Here is a 14,388-nt window from a genome sequence, read left to right on the forward strand (position 1 = left end):
ACTTGAATTAGGATTAATGGGATTGTGTTTATAATCAATCCCTCTTTTAAAAAGTGCAGTATGCATAAAATTACTTTGTCGTTATTTATTATGTGATATTGAAGAGTGAGCCAGATAAACTTTAGTGATTATTTATGCCTCATCCTTCTCTAAAAAGAATTTAAGGTAGTTTACCCTAAACACAACAGAGTAATGAGATCAAATCCAATTAACATCAGACAAAATATAGAAACTAAGATATAAAAGAGGAGAAGACAGAACAGATGGCTTATCAGCAACTGAGCAAAACTTTCAACTGTTAGCCTTCCAGGAGACAGAGAACTGTTTATATTCATCAGACCTTTAATTAATGCTTAAAATATCACTGATTTCAACAAGGTCATTGTATGGGTCCATAGTGTTTCATGTTGTTACCATTTATAGTTCTGGGAATTTATTAAGCAATTATGGAACACCTAACCAAAACAGAAGAAGGATGTGAAACTAAGAACATGTTTTCCTAAGTCTGAACCCTCAGGATCTATTCAGTGTTGAATGAAACGGGCTCCTGGACAGTTCTCTTCCCTGTTGGCCAACTCGGTCTCCTGAACCTTCCCCTCGGCTCCTGCATGGAGTCTCACCATAGCCTGGCATGACAACTGTCTCCTCCATCCGGCTCCCCCTGCCTCCCATGCTTCCCACCCAGACCCTGCCCCAGCACCTGGTTCCCACAAGGCCCCGGGTGTAGCCACGACTCCGAGCCCTGCTCCTGTTTCCCTCCTCCTGGAACACCCTCCTGTCTTGCTGCAAGTCGGCACCTCTTACACAGGACCGTCCAGATCTCACCTCCTCCAAGACCTCTCCAGCCCACGCTGATTCCTTCTCCTTGCTGTCCTATTGTACATGCAGTCACACATTAACTGTTTAGTTAATTGAGGCTGTAAATGGACAAAAAATCTTACGACCTTTGCTTCTTATGAGAAATGAGAAGCAAAGTGTGATTAGACCAAAGACCACATCATACATTTTATTAAAAATGATGTATTTACAACGGAATATTACTTAGCCATAAAAAGAAACGAAATTGAGTTATTTGTAGTGAGGTGGATGGACCTAGAGACTGTCATACAGAGTGAAGTAAGAAAGAGAAAAACAAATACCGTATGCTAACACATATATCTGGAATCTTTAAAAAAAAAAAAAAAAGGGTTCTGAAGAACCTAGGGGCAGAAGAGGAATAAAGACGCAGATATAGAGAGTGGACTTGAGGACATAGGGAGGGGGAAGGGTAAGCTGGGATGAAGTGAAAGAGTGGCATGGACATATATACACTACCAAATGTAAAACAGATAGCTAGTGGGAAGCAGCCGCACAGCACAGGGAGATCAGCTCGGTGCTTTGTGTCCACCTAGCGGGGTGGGATAGGGAGGGTGGGAGGGAGATGCAAGAGGGAGGGGATATGGGGATGTGTGTATATGTATAGCTGGTTCGCTTTGTCATACAGCAGAGGCTAACACACCATTGTGAAGCAATTATACTCCAATAAAGATGTTAAAAATAAATAAATTTTTAAAAAATGATGTATTTATAGAACGACCTATGAGAGCCAGTAGGGATACTCAAGATGATCTAATTCAGCCTTTTGACACATGAATAAATGGAGACCCTGAGAAAGAAAATGTCTTGCTCAAAGTTACCCTACATATTAGAAGCAGAAATAGACTTCGAAACCTATTTTCGTGAAACCCAGTATTTTTATATCACCATGCTAGTTTCATTTTAATTTGTGTTTTATTTCATAATCAGCAAACAGGACTTTAGATGCACCCCAAACATAGGCCAAGAGGAGCAACATAATGTAGTGGGAAGAACACGGACTTTGCCAAAGCCAGAGACCTTGGACAAGTCAGTGCATGGCTCTGGGGCTTTCTTTTTCCATCTGTAATATAAGGATTAACTGATGGTCTTTAAGTTTATATCTGCTTCTAGCATTTTATGAATGTACTAGACTGTTGGCCCAGCCCCACCAAAGAATTTACAAGTACTGGGAGAGCGTACATCTCTCACCTTTGCTCCCTCCTCCACACTGTCGTCCTCGGTCTGGGACAATTCCCTGTCCTTGTCCCCTTGCTTGCTTTTTTCAAAACTCTGATTAAACTTCACTCAACTCAAAATCGGCAGTGTCCTCTCCCTTCTGTGCGCCTGACTCCTCTGGCTACCTGGTACCTATCACTCTGCACAGGAGTCACTGATTTTCTTGTCTCTGCCATTAGACTATGAACTCCCTAAGGCCTGGCATTTTGGTACATTTCTCTATCCCAAGTGCCTATCATGGTGCCTGGCTCATAATAGGGAGCTAGTACACGCTTGGTAAATGGATCTAATGGTTTTTGTCTGAGAAACAAGGATAAGACTGTGGTACTAATTTCACCTGAAGCTGTTGGAAAGAGTTTTCATGGAAAAGGGAGAAATGGAACTTTCAGGAATGATTAGAATTTGAAAAGAAGTATAAAATAATGATACCATTGGCCTAACTAAAGGGGGGTAGGTGGCTTAAAGGAGTGGATCAGCTCAGTGTTACTTAGCCAAATAAGGGAACATCCGCATTAGAATCATGTGGGGTGCTTGTGAAAATTACAGATTCTACCTCTATATTTCATCCATTGCTCCCCATTCTGAATCTGTGGGTCTGTACTTACCTTTTGAGCAAGCCCCCTAGGAAGATTCTTTTCACATGAATGGAGAGTCTTGAAATCCTGGGAGGAATATTGACAGTTGTGGGCAATTGAAAGCTATTTTAAGTTTTTGAAGAGGGAGAATGATGGCATAATGGACTTGAAGCTTTAGGAAGGGCATCGACTGGAAGTCTGTAAAATAGATTGATGGGAGTGAGATCTCAGAGGCAAGAGTGAGCTGCTAGGAGTACACCAATGTATTCAAGATGAGAAGGCTTGGGAGTTTGCTCTGTATTGGTGGCGTCAGCAATGGAGAATAAGCAGTGACTCCAAGAGGTGTGTTCAGAGATGAAAAGATGAGGCTTGGTGACAGATTGAATGTAAGCGATAATGGCAGGGAGGAGTTTGCAATGACAACTGTGTTTTAGGGACCCTAGAATATGACCCTTCCACCGATATGCACGCTATTTCTGTCTGATGAGTTCTGTTTCAGCCTGAGGTGATGAGGTGTCTGGGAGGCATCCAGGTGAAGACATATGTAGACCATTGGCAACATGGGCTTGAGCATGACCAAAAGTCTGGCAGGAAAATGATGATGTGGAAGAGTCAACAGCATGAGGGAAGAGGAGGGAAGGAAGTCTGGAAACCTGAGTTCAGACCTTGGGCGAGCAGCAACATTAGACACAAGGAGGAAGATGAAGCAAGGAAGGAATAGAGAAGAAACAGAGAGGTGGGTGGTGAATGAAGATTGAATAATAAAGAGAAACCAAAGGAAGAGAAAGGTTTAAGAAGATAAGTATCCATTACGTCAGATGCTCTAGGGTTTGAAACGGATAAGAATAGACCTTTCCATTTGGCAAAGAGGGTATTAGATGAAAACTAGCTTTTTTGTTGTTTTTTTTTTTGTGCCATACGCGAGCCTCTCACTGTTGTGGCCTCCTCCGTTGCAGAGCACAGGCTCTGGACGCGCAGGCTCAGCGGCCATGGCTCACGGGCCCAGCCGCTCTGCGGCACGTGGGATCTTCCCGGACCGGGGCACGAACCCGTGTCCCCTGCACTGGCAGGCGGACTCTCAACCACTGTGCCACCAGGGAAGCCTGAAAACTAGCTTTTTAAAAGTGAAAATCTATAATACTTTCTGACACGAGTGATAATGATAGAATACAAGGAGTAAATGAAATCTCTTGATGGCAATTGTATTGACAGGTAATGAGCAAAAATATATTTCTAACAGACTGGTTTCCAAAAGGATACTCTTCTATTGGAGAGCTGGGAAATTGGGGAGGGGACGAGGGGCAAGGGTTAAAAGGGGGAACAGATTAAGGTGTGTGGGCAAAGAAGAAACTTATTGTACATACTACATTAATGATCTTGCTTACCAAATAGGGCTGTATTCATTTTTTTTAAAGGCTTCCCTTTCTTGCCTCTTGCTTACGGTATCATCTTAAACAAACACGAGATGTCATATAGGATGGAACCAGATCTCCAAAGCTCTTTTTTTATGCTACCTTGAAATACGGCTTCAGAGAAGAAACAGTCCCTTAAAACACATTATGCCTCCATTTCCTCCTTAATGACCTGGGGGTGTCGGTGAGGGGTGAACCACTTTTACATGTAAAACAAAGCCAGAGTATACATTTAGTGTAGACTGCATTCATGCGGGCTGATCTGGCGTTGTGAACCCCATCCTAATTACAGTGTTCCACCTCTGGTTAGATATCCACCAGGGCATAAATTGCTCTAGGTGTTTAAGGTTTTAAAATTACTTGAGTACTCCCAATGTTTTCTGTTTTTTATCTACATTATATATACTTGATGACTTTAGATATTAAATCCTTGATTTTTTTCTGTGAACAAAGTTATGTGCTTTGGAATAATAAAGCAGGCAATCGTCAGCTAGAATCATCGATTTTCTCCCATTTTATAAAGTTATTTGAAAGGAAAACAAAGGAGAAGAAAGATAAAAGAATGGTTAACAGTGGTATGAGAACTTTTTTTTTTTTAATCTGAACAGAAATGAAGGCTACCAGTGTTCAGGAGACTTTCTATTGTTGGAGTTTTATCCACTGCACTCAAATAAGTAAAATGAAGCAGTTGGAACTGCTGACAAGTCCCTGACAAGGGACTTTTTTTCTTCCGAGTTGTGGATTTTTTCTTGTGTCAGATTCGTAAAGACTCCTAGGGGTCTCTAAGTTTTTATATAACTGTTGGATGATAAAATTGATTTCTGCCCACCACCTAGTTATTTCTGCCTTGTGACTTCATTTAATCGTCAACACATTCTTAAACAGCCTTGCCAAGTTGCTTAAGCCCAGTGCTTCACAGAGATACAAGAGGCTGGCTGTATTCTGGCTTTCTATGAATGCTTAACTGTTGCTGTGGTCCTACTTTATGTCATGGCTCATAGAAACAGACTGGTATTGAGGCCTATATTTCCTTCCGACATAGTAACTGTCATCATTTCAGGATGATTTACAAAAAGCAAAGGAACCTCTTACTCAGAGACACCGTTAGCTAAATATGATCTTAGAGTAACTTTTTTGGTAGAATTATACTTCTTGCAATTGTATCCTTGGTCAATGGCTATCCTTTATCAGTCTTGCCTTATAACGAGCATTTATAAATAGATAGGGAAATTGTCATTTTTAAGAAAGAATAATTGTTGAGCTATAAAATAAGTAGATTATAGGATTTATTTATATCTCTCAAATGGGGTTTATATGTCATTACCTCCAGTAACATTCATTTTAAAACGTCATGTAGGGGCTTCCCTGGTGGCGCAGTGGTTGAGAGTCTGCCTGCCGATGCAGGGGACACAGGTTCGTGCCCCGGTCCGGGAGGATCCCACATGCCGTGGAGCGGCTGGGCCCGTGAGCCATGGCCGCTGAGCCTGCGCGTCCGGAGCCTGTGCTCCGCAACGGGAGAGGCCACAACAGTGAGAGGCCCGCGTACCGCGCGCGCACACACACACACACACACACACACACACACACTCTAAATAAATAAATAAATAAATAAATAAAATGTCATGTAAACTATTTTTTTAATTAGAAAAGCAGTAGATATTTAAAGTTTTTGTTTAAATCAAAGATTGAAAAAGGGTGCAGAATAAAATGTAAAAATTCTCCTCTATTTCTAGTCTTCAGTATCATTTTCTAAAAGCAATCACTGTTAACAATTTTTTTTCATTTATTTTTTATTGAAGTATAGTTGAATTACAATGTTATGTTAATTACTGCTGTACAGCAAAGTGACTCAGTTACACATACATATACATTCTTTTTCATAGTCTCTTCCATCATGGTTTATCACAGGATATTGAGTATATTTCCCCAAGGTCCTAGTGCTATACAGTAGAACCTTGCTATTTATCCATTCTACATATACCGGTTTGCATCTGCTAATCCCAAACTTGCACCCCTACCCTCTCCCACCCCCCTTGTTAACAATGTTTTAAGTTTCTTTGCATGAATTTTCTAAGCATATACAATTTTACATATATGTATGCATATACACTCATTTTACACATAGTATAAATTTTACACAAATAGTCATACTCTGCAAACTGTTGTACATCTTGGTTTTTTTTTTAATTCACTTAAAATACTTGGACTGTGTCATGTCAGCATGATTCAGTCAGCTTCATTCTTTTTAAAAACTGCATAGCATTTCATTATATGTATGTACCATAATTTAAGTAATTTCCAGTTTATATCTGGTTGCTGTCATTCTATTGTTCTAATTATAAACAATGAACATACTTAGAAGTGAAATTACTGAGTCAAGGAGCATGTGTTTTAAATTTTGATGAGATATTTCCAAGTTATCTTGCACAAATCTGTACTTTCACCAATGTTATCTGAGTGTGTTTCCATATCTTCATCTGCCAGTCTTCCTTTGAGGTTTGCAATGTCTGCCATATGATAGAAGTTGAAAATTGTACTTCTTTTTAATATGTTTTTGTTGGATTCATATATATTGAGCATTTTTTCATAAGACTAATAGCCATTTATGTATTTGTGTGAATTTCCTACATTGTGTTCTTTATTTGTCCCTTGTCATACCCCTTCTTTTTTTTTTTTTTTTTTTTTTGCGGTACGCGGGCCTCTCACTGTTGTGGCCTCTCCCGTTGCGGAGCACAGGCTCCGGATGCGCAGGCTCAGCGGCCATGGCTCACGGGCCCAGCCGCTCCGCGGCATATGGGATCCTCCTGGACCGGGGCACGAACCCGTATCCCCTGCATCGGCAGGCGGACTCTCAACCACTGCGCCACCAGGGAGGCCCATACCCATTCTTATGAGAGGAAAAGAAACTCTTTTTTAGGGTAGGCTACTGTTTAATAGATAATCCACCAACAGCTCACAGGAAACCATAAATGTATATATTCTACATGTGAACAGTTGTACAAACACTGATTCACTTGGAGGCCTGAAAGAAAGCCCTAAAAAAAAGTATGGCCACACAGCCTGAGGAGAGAAAGAAAGCAGTCTGTCTGGAGATAGATGTGGGGACTGGCCTCACTCTTTCTATTAGTTTTCTATTGCTGCATCAAAAAATGACTGCAAACTTAGCAGCTCAGCCCACAATTGCCCTGGGACAGGAGTCCAGGCATGACAAGACTGGCTTTTTGCTCAAGTCCCACTGATTAAAATCAAGGTGTTGGCCAGTTGCGCTTCTTAGAAGGTATCCTCTTCGCAGTTCATATGGTTGTGGCTGAATTCAGTACCTTGCAACCGCAAGACTAGTGCTTCTGTTTCCTTGCTGACTGTCTCCTGGGGGCCAGTGGGCCCCTAGAGGCTGCCTGCCTTCCTTGCCACATGCCCTCCCCCCATCTCCAAACCCAGCAAAGGAGAATCTCCCTTGTGCTAAAGACTTCGCATGCTTCCAATCTCTCTGACTTTTAGACCCAGACCTAAAGGGTCCACGAGATTAGGATGTGCCCAACCTGGTAATCTACCTATCTTAAGGTCAACTGATTTGGAACAAAACTGAATGACAAAATACCTTCCCAGCAGCACTTAAGTTAGTGTTTGATTGACTAACTGGGAGGATGTGTGTGTGTGTACCAGGGACCAGAAATCTTGGGGGCTATGTTAGAATTCTGCATACCACACCTCCCACCTGCCTTTCTCAGGGGAAGCAGACAGAGCTCATGTCTTCTGGCTGAGGAACTCAATCACACGGAGACATGGAATGCCAGAGGAAGGGGGCAGGACAGCCATCCATCTAGCCCCATGCACAACAAAATGCATCCTTATAGGTCCAAGATCTTGATGTGAGCAATGAAACAGCAGAAGGCTGGAGAGAACATCTAGGAAACCACATGTGTGATGTAGGGATCTGGCAGACCTTCCTGACCAAGGATCCCAACCTGGTATTTCTGACTCCAGTGTCTGCCTTCTTGACCCCCTTGCTATGGCTCACAGACAGGTCAGGCTCTGGCTGCATAAATGGATTTTGAGCCCTTTAACTTTGCCATTTCTTCTCATGCCAGTGTGATCAGAGTGTGCTTTTGTAAGATGTTGGCCTTGGGTGTTCAACAGATGGAATGAACTGACCACAACCTAAGTAGATGAGCCACTAAGGGGAACTGTATTGATGACCATTATTCTAAAAGAATTCTAAAACACTGCTTCCCACCCCCACCCCCCCTCTGTCTCTCTCTTTCTTTCATCTTCCCACCTGCTGCTGATTTAGGCACATTATACGTGACTTGCTTGAGACGGAAGAGACTTATATAAAAGAGATTAAGAACATAATTGATGTAAGTAGATTTGGGGTGGGGGGAAGTTAAGCATGTATTCAAACTAGAAAAGTTTTGTTGCAGAAAGAAACTCAAAATAGTTGCCATATGTCTCTAGAATCCCCACCAAAGGTTCAGGTTATAATATCACAAGTGGTTTTTTCAGTATGAATATGAACGTTCTTATGACTATTGATTCATGTAACAAAATAACTTTCAATGGATTGTACCAATTCACATGATTCTAGCAATGCCCACCTAGGTTCACCATATGCTTGCCAACAATGGGTATGATAATTTAAACTTTTTTGATAAATAAATGAGAGAATTGTTTCTTATTGTTTTAAGTAGCATTTTTTGTTTGAGTGAAAATTTATATTTTCTCTATTTTCCTAAGGTAAAAATCATGAGAAATAAACTATATGTACAAAGTTTTAATAGAAATTTTTTACGATAAAACATCAGAAGAAAACCAAATGTCCAGGGAATGGAATGGTTGATAAAGTCTTATATACATGCTAAATGATGTATTATTCAACTGTTACAAAATAATTTTTTTAATAATATACAGCAACATTGAAATGAATGCTTGTAAGATTAAATTTAAAATAATATATGTAGAAATTTATGAGTCTAAAATGCATATGGAAAAACAGATCACAAATTATATATGTACGGTGATTATAACCATATAAAAAACAGCTTTTTAAAAAAAAGTCATGAAGGAAATATAATAAGACAATAGTAATTGCATCAGGTCATAAAATAACGGGTACGTTTTTTCCTTTCACATTTGACTTATGTGACGAATTTAAAAAATAGATTTGTTCTTCCTATAAAAATGCCATCTTATTATCATTGCCATTAAGCCATCTTCTTCTGAAGACAGACACATGAGGAAAATAATATCAAAAGAATGTATTTGACGGAATGGCTTTCAGGACATGTGTGCCTTACTCCCCAATTATTAAAGTTTTGGTCCCTGGAGTGGCTAAGTCAGATCATCTCTTATATGTTCCTGTTTGTAAGACCTACCCTGTTTCCACCTCTGCAGGGATATATCATTCCAATGGATTGTATTTGGCTGAAGCATCTAATTCCAGATGTTCTTCGGAATAACAAGGAATTTCTCTTTGGGAATATTAGAGAACTTTATGAATTTCACAACAGGTATATATTCATTCAGATTATCAGGGAAAATGGAAAATAAGGGAAGGATGGAAATCAGACTGATGGAATTTGGAGATGAAAGTGCTTAGACATTTTTAGGCTTAATCAAGTAGTCCAGAGTCAGTGGATTGGATTGGGGTGGGATGGGATAAGAAAGAGGCGAGAAGTGTCACAAGGTCCCTGAGGAAGAAGGGAAAAGACATTAATGGAGCATGTACTGGTTTCAGGCATCAATGTTGTATTCATTTGTGGGTTCCTTTCCTTATTTATCTACTCACGCATCAGCATTTACTGAGCACCTGTTCTGTGTCAGGCACTGTGTTCAGCATTGGGAATACAAAGTCGACCAAGACACAAGTCCACATACCTATTATTGTAGCGGAGTGCTGGGAACCAGGGTGTTAGAAAATGCTAACGGGTCAGGGAATTGTCCTTTCAGCCCAGGGCTGCTTGGGTGTTGGGTTCTAGAGAGAAGGAAGGGACTTTGGAAATCATGTTCCAACCCTTTCATTTTACAGATGACAGAACCACAAGTTGTTTACTAACTTTACTCACTCTAATGTCCCCAGGATCATACATCTAATTGATAGGAGGGAAGAGACTGCTTGGTGAATTGAACTGCAGTTGTTTCTTAACCACATCTGTTGTCCATTGGTCAGACACAAGGCTGAAATGGAAATCCCATTTCTGCTTTCTCTGGAGAAGTTATGCAGCCTCTTTAAACCTCAGGTTTCACACTTATGAAACCCTGTCTTACAAGGTTTGGTGGAGGATTAAATGAGATATTGTTTGCAAAGCGCTTAGCTTATGCCTGATTTATAGTCAGCTCTCCATGATAGTTGTAGTAGCAGCAGCAACAGCAGTTCCTGTTAACATTACTATCATGTAGCAGGGATCTTCAGTGTATCCAGTCTGTCTGTGGCTGGTGCTTAGAATTACCAGAACTGGTATGAGTGGTTTCAGGGAATCCTAGTAATGTCACAAAATACATTTTTTTCTTCCAAATCAGCATGTTGAAGATGAGTCAAAAGTAGTCAAGCCTGGAAAACAGCATTTTTCTAAGCACCTCTTAAAACCTTATGTGATTTTCCTTCAAAAAATTTTGTTAACCCCATACATGTAAAAATCAAAGCATTATTATCGTTTTCTTTCCCTAGGACTTTTCTAAAAGAATTGGAAAAATGCACTGAAAACCCTGAACTTCTGGCACGTTGCTTTCTCAAGAGAGTAAGTCTGTGCTCCCAATAACTCAAAATAACCATGCGATTAAAATCAGCCTTTAATTTTCTGTGTAAGTGGCAAGGGCAAATGGAAACACAACTGGTCTAAAAACTTATATCTGCCTTTTGAATGCAAAGCGGGAGTCCTTTGCAGTACTTCAGCTTGTGTGAGCTGAGTGCAGTTTGACTGAGCTCACCCTGCTAGGTGAGAATGACTGTAAGCCTGGCTTCCTGCCTAGTCCCCTGACATAGAAGACTGGCCCCCCAGACCCTTGAGGCAGATGATCCTCCTCTGAATGACTAAGCTAACTGTTTTAGGACAAGAATCACACAGCAGGCTTAAATTCTTCACTGAAGTTGTAGTAACACTCTCAAAAGAAGTACTAAACTGAAACTATAGAAAATATATTTTCTTCCATTTTATTTTCCATGGCATCAAGGAAAGTTAGAAAATTTTAAGTCTACAGCCTGTCTTCCACTTAGCACCCCATTTGTGAACTTCCTGTCCTACAACATCGTATTTCTGTCTGCCTCCCTTCCCACCACACAGACCTCTCCCCTCTTGCCAGTTCTCCACCTGGCTTTGGGCAATAAGTAGGCTGGCTGTTTGGGCCAGTTGTGCTCCCTGGGAGCTGACTCGGAGAAATACCTTAGCCGGCATCATTCCCCACCAAGTGCCTCCTTCCTCCTCCTTTGGAGATGAGCCCAGTGCCCTTTGCTTTCTAAACTTTTCCCATTTCTTCTCTCTCTCCCAACCGGCCCTTCCTTTCATTCTCTTGCTTGTTTTTTTGTTTTGTTTTTTTTGTGAGCCTGAGACAATAGATCAAACAACTTAAGCATTTTTAAACAGCTCAAATGATGACTGATAAGTCTAAGAGCAGTACAGTAAGTCCCCTACCTACGAACCTTCAAGTTGCGAACTTTCAAAGATGCGAACGTGCGTTCACATGTCTGATAACGTAAGTTAGTTCACGTGTCTGGTGTACATTGTCACGTGCGTGCATCCTCTGTAAGTGGTTGTGCTTTTGTGTACTTTACTGTACAGTACTGTATACAGTACAGTAGTACAGTATCTTTATTTCAAGCCCAGGATGTCTGGAAGCAAGCGTAAAAGCAGCAGTGATGTAGTTGGTACTAAGACGCACCGATGGAGAGGGTGTGGAGAAAAGGGAACCCTCTTGCACTGTTGGTGGGAATGCAAATTGATATAGCCACTATGGAGAACAGTATGGAGATTCCTTAAAAAACTAAAAATAGAACTACCATACCACCCAGCAATCCCACTACTGGGCATATACCCTGAGAAAACCATAATTCAAAAAGAGTCATATACCACAATGTTCATTGCAGCTCTATTTACAATAGCCAGGACATGGAAGCAACCTAAGTGTCCATTGACAGATGAATGATAAAGAAGATGTGGTACATATATACAATGGAATATTACTCAGCCAGAAAAAGAAACAAAATTGAGTTATTTGTAGTGAGGTGGATGGACCTAGAGTCTGTTATACAGAGTGAAGTAAGTCAGAAAGAGAAAAACAAATACCATATGCTAACACATATATATGGAATCTAAGGGGAAAAAAAATGGTCATGAAGAACCTAGGGGCAGGACAGGAATAAAGACTCAGACCTACTAGAGAAGGGACTTGAGGACATGGGGAGAGGTAGAGTAGGCTGGGACAAAGTGAGAGAGTAGCATGGACATATGTACACTACCAAACGTAAAATAGATGGCTAGTGGGAAGCAGCCGCATAGTGCAGGGAGATCAGCTTGATGCTTTGTGACCATCTAGAGGGGTGGGATAGGGAGTGTGGGAGGGAGGGAGATGCAAGAGGAAAGAGATATGGGGTTATATGTATACGTATAGCCGATTCACTTTGTTATAAAGCAGAAACTAACACACAATTTTAAAGCAATTATACTCCAATAAAGATGTTAAAAAGAAAAAAGACGTGCTGAGCGATAACGATGGAAACAAAAGTGAAAATAATTGAGAGAGTGGAGCGACAAGAAGAAGTAACTGAAGAACCGAAGAGATTCACGATGCAGGAAATGGCAAGGGGATTTTCTTTATCTGTTAGTTTTTGAGGCAAAGGGCCCGAATGTAGAATGGTACACGAAGGTTGCGGCAGCCGTTCAGAATGCAATCCAGTGCTACCGTGTCATCTATGATGAGAAAAAAAGAGCTACTACCCAGACATCACTGGACCTGTTTTTTTAAGAGGGTAGATAGAATTGAATCCAGCAAGGAACCAGACCCTGTGCCATCAACGTCAGGTGTGAGTGAAACTGCAGCTTGCCCTCCGTCTCCTATCGCTGACGATCCTTCAGCTCTACCATCTCCCACCTCCTCCCCCCACTCCAGTCAGTAACTCTTCTTGCCTGTTCACTCGATGCCAGCCCCTGTATGCCAGCTGTTGTGCTGTACTACTGTACTGTAAGGTTAAAAATGTTTTTCTTTACTTTTGGGGGTTTTTTTTAATGTATTATTTGTGTGGAAAGTATTATAAACCTATTACAGTACAGTACTATATAGCTGATTGTGTTATTCGGGTACCTAAGCTAACTTTGTTGTACTTAACGAACAAATTGTACTTACGAACACACTTTCAGAACATGTAGGGGACTTACTGTACCTGTGATAAACTGAAAGCAAGCAAACAAAAATCCCCAGGTTTCAAGGTATTAGACGTAATGGAGAAACAGAGTCTTCAACCCTCAGAGCTCTGACCGACTTAGAAGACCCCTTCCATAGCCCTGTCTGGGCTTTCCATCACAGCTTTGTCATAGGTTTTTCATCCACTGACAGAATTCAAGATACATTAAAAAACATTTTGTATTCAATCTGATTAATTTCCTTTTTGGCTTACTTTGATAGCATTATTCGTGTTTTATACTATTTGGCAATTTTGCACTCATCAAACCACCAATGTGAAATCTAGTTGCAGAGTTTAGTAATATTTCATAACTGACTATATCATTATTGCAAAGACTTATTGAAATTGTTGAATGAGAAAAAGACCAAATTCCTATGGGGAAAAAAATGGATATTATCAAGTTAAAATTGCCAACTTTGAGGAAATGGTCGGGCAATTGCTAACTAAACATCTTTTCATAGAAAAATTCCTCTCCTAAAGTTTTACAAAGCTTTTTATAGTCCCCCATGTTGGGAGGAACCTTAGAAATCATTAATCCAGACCACAAACCTGCATATAATCCTATATGATTTATGATGTTGGGGACAAAATACAGGTAATAAATTCTTACCAAGCACAAAGTATTACTCTGAGACAAATGAAGTAATTAAAAACCACAATTACTTAACCTTTGAGAATCCTTGAGGGAATTGTCACAGCTGGGCAAAGACCTGTATTGATTAGCCAATAAGGCAGGCCCATCACCCACTATTTACTACAGCAGTTTACCTCTTCTCAGTAATACTTGCAGACTTCCACTAATCATGAACAAGAATTTTGAAATATTGCTCTAGCCAAGTGTTTCAATCAGATTCGATAGCTTGTAGTATCCAGGAAGATTCTGCCCCAGAGACCAACCTCCATGCAGAATAGCGTTTGTCAATAGTTTACTTTGAGT

At 40.6% G+C, this 14,388-nt stretch overlaps 1 protein-coding gene across 1 annotated transcript in view; it reads left to right on the forward strand.

Moving 5' to 3' along the window:
- Window positions 1–14,388, forward strand: part of MCF2L2 (MCF.2 cell line derived transforming sequence-like 2) — a gene marked incomplete at both ends in the record, with an annotated part of 227,958 nt that overhangs the window by 171,093 nt on the left and 42,477 nt on the right. Inside the window, 3 exons of the mRNA XM_079705223.1 lie at window positions 8,352–8,418; window positions 9,452–9,567; window positions 10,725–10,794. Coding sequence (XP_079561349.1) covers window positions 8,352–8,418; window positions 9,452–9,567; window positions 10,725–10,794 — 253 coding nt within the window. The remainder of the gene's footprint in view (window positions 1–8,351; window positions 8,419–9,451; window positions 9,568–10,724; window positions 10,795–14,388) is intronic.

Source organism: Hyperoodon ampullatus (assembly GCF_949752795.1).
Source record: "Hyperoodon ampullatus genome assembly, chromosome: 5".
Classification (NCBI taxonomy): domain Eukaryota; kingdom Metazoa; phylum Chordata; class Mammalia; order Artiodactyla; family Ziphiidae; genus Hyperoodon; species Hyperoodon ampullatus.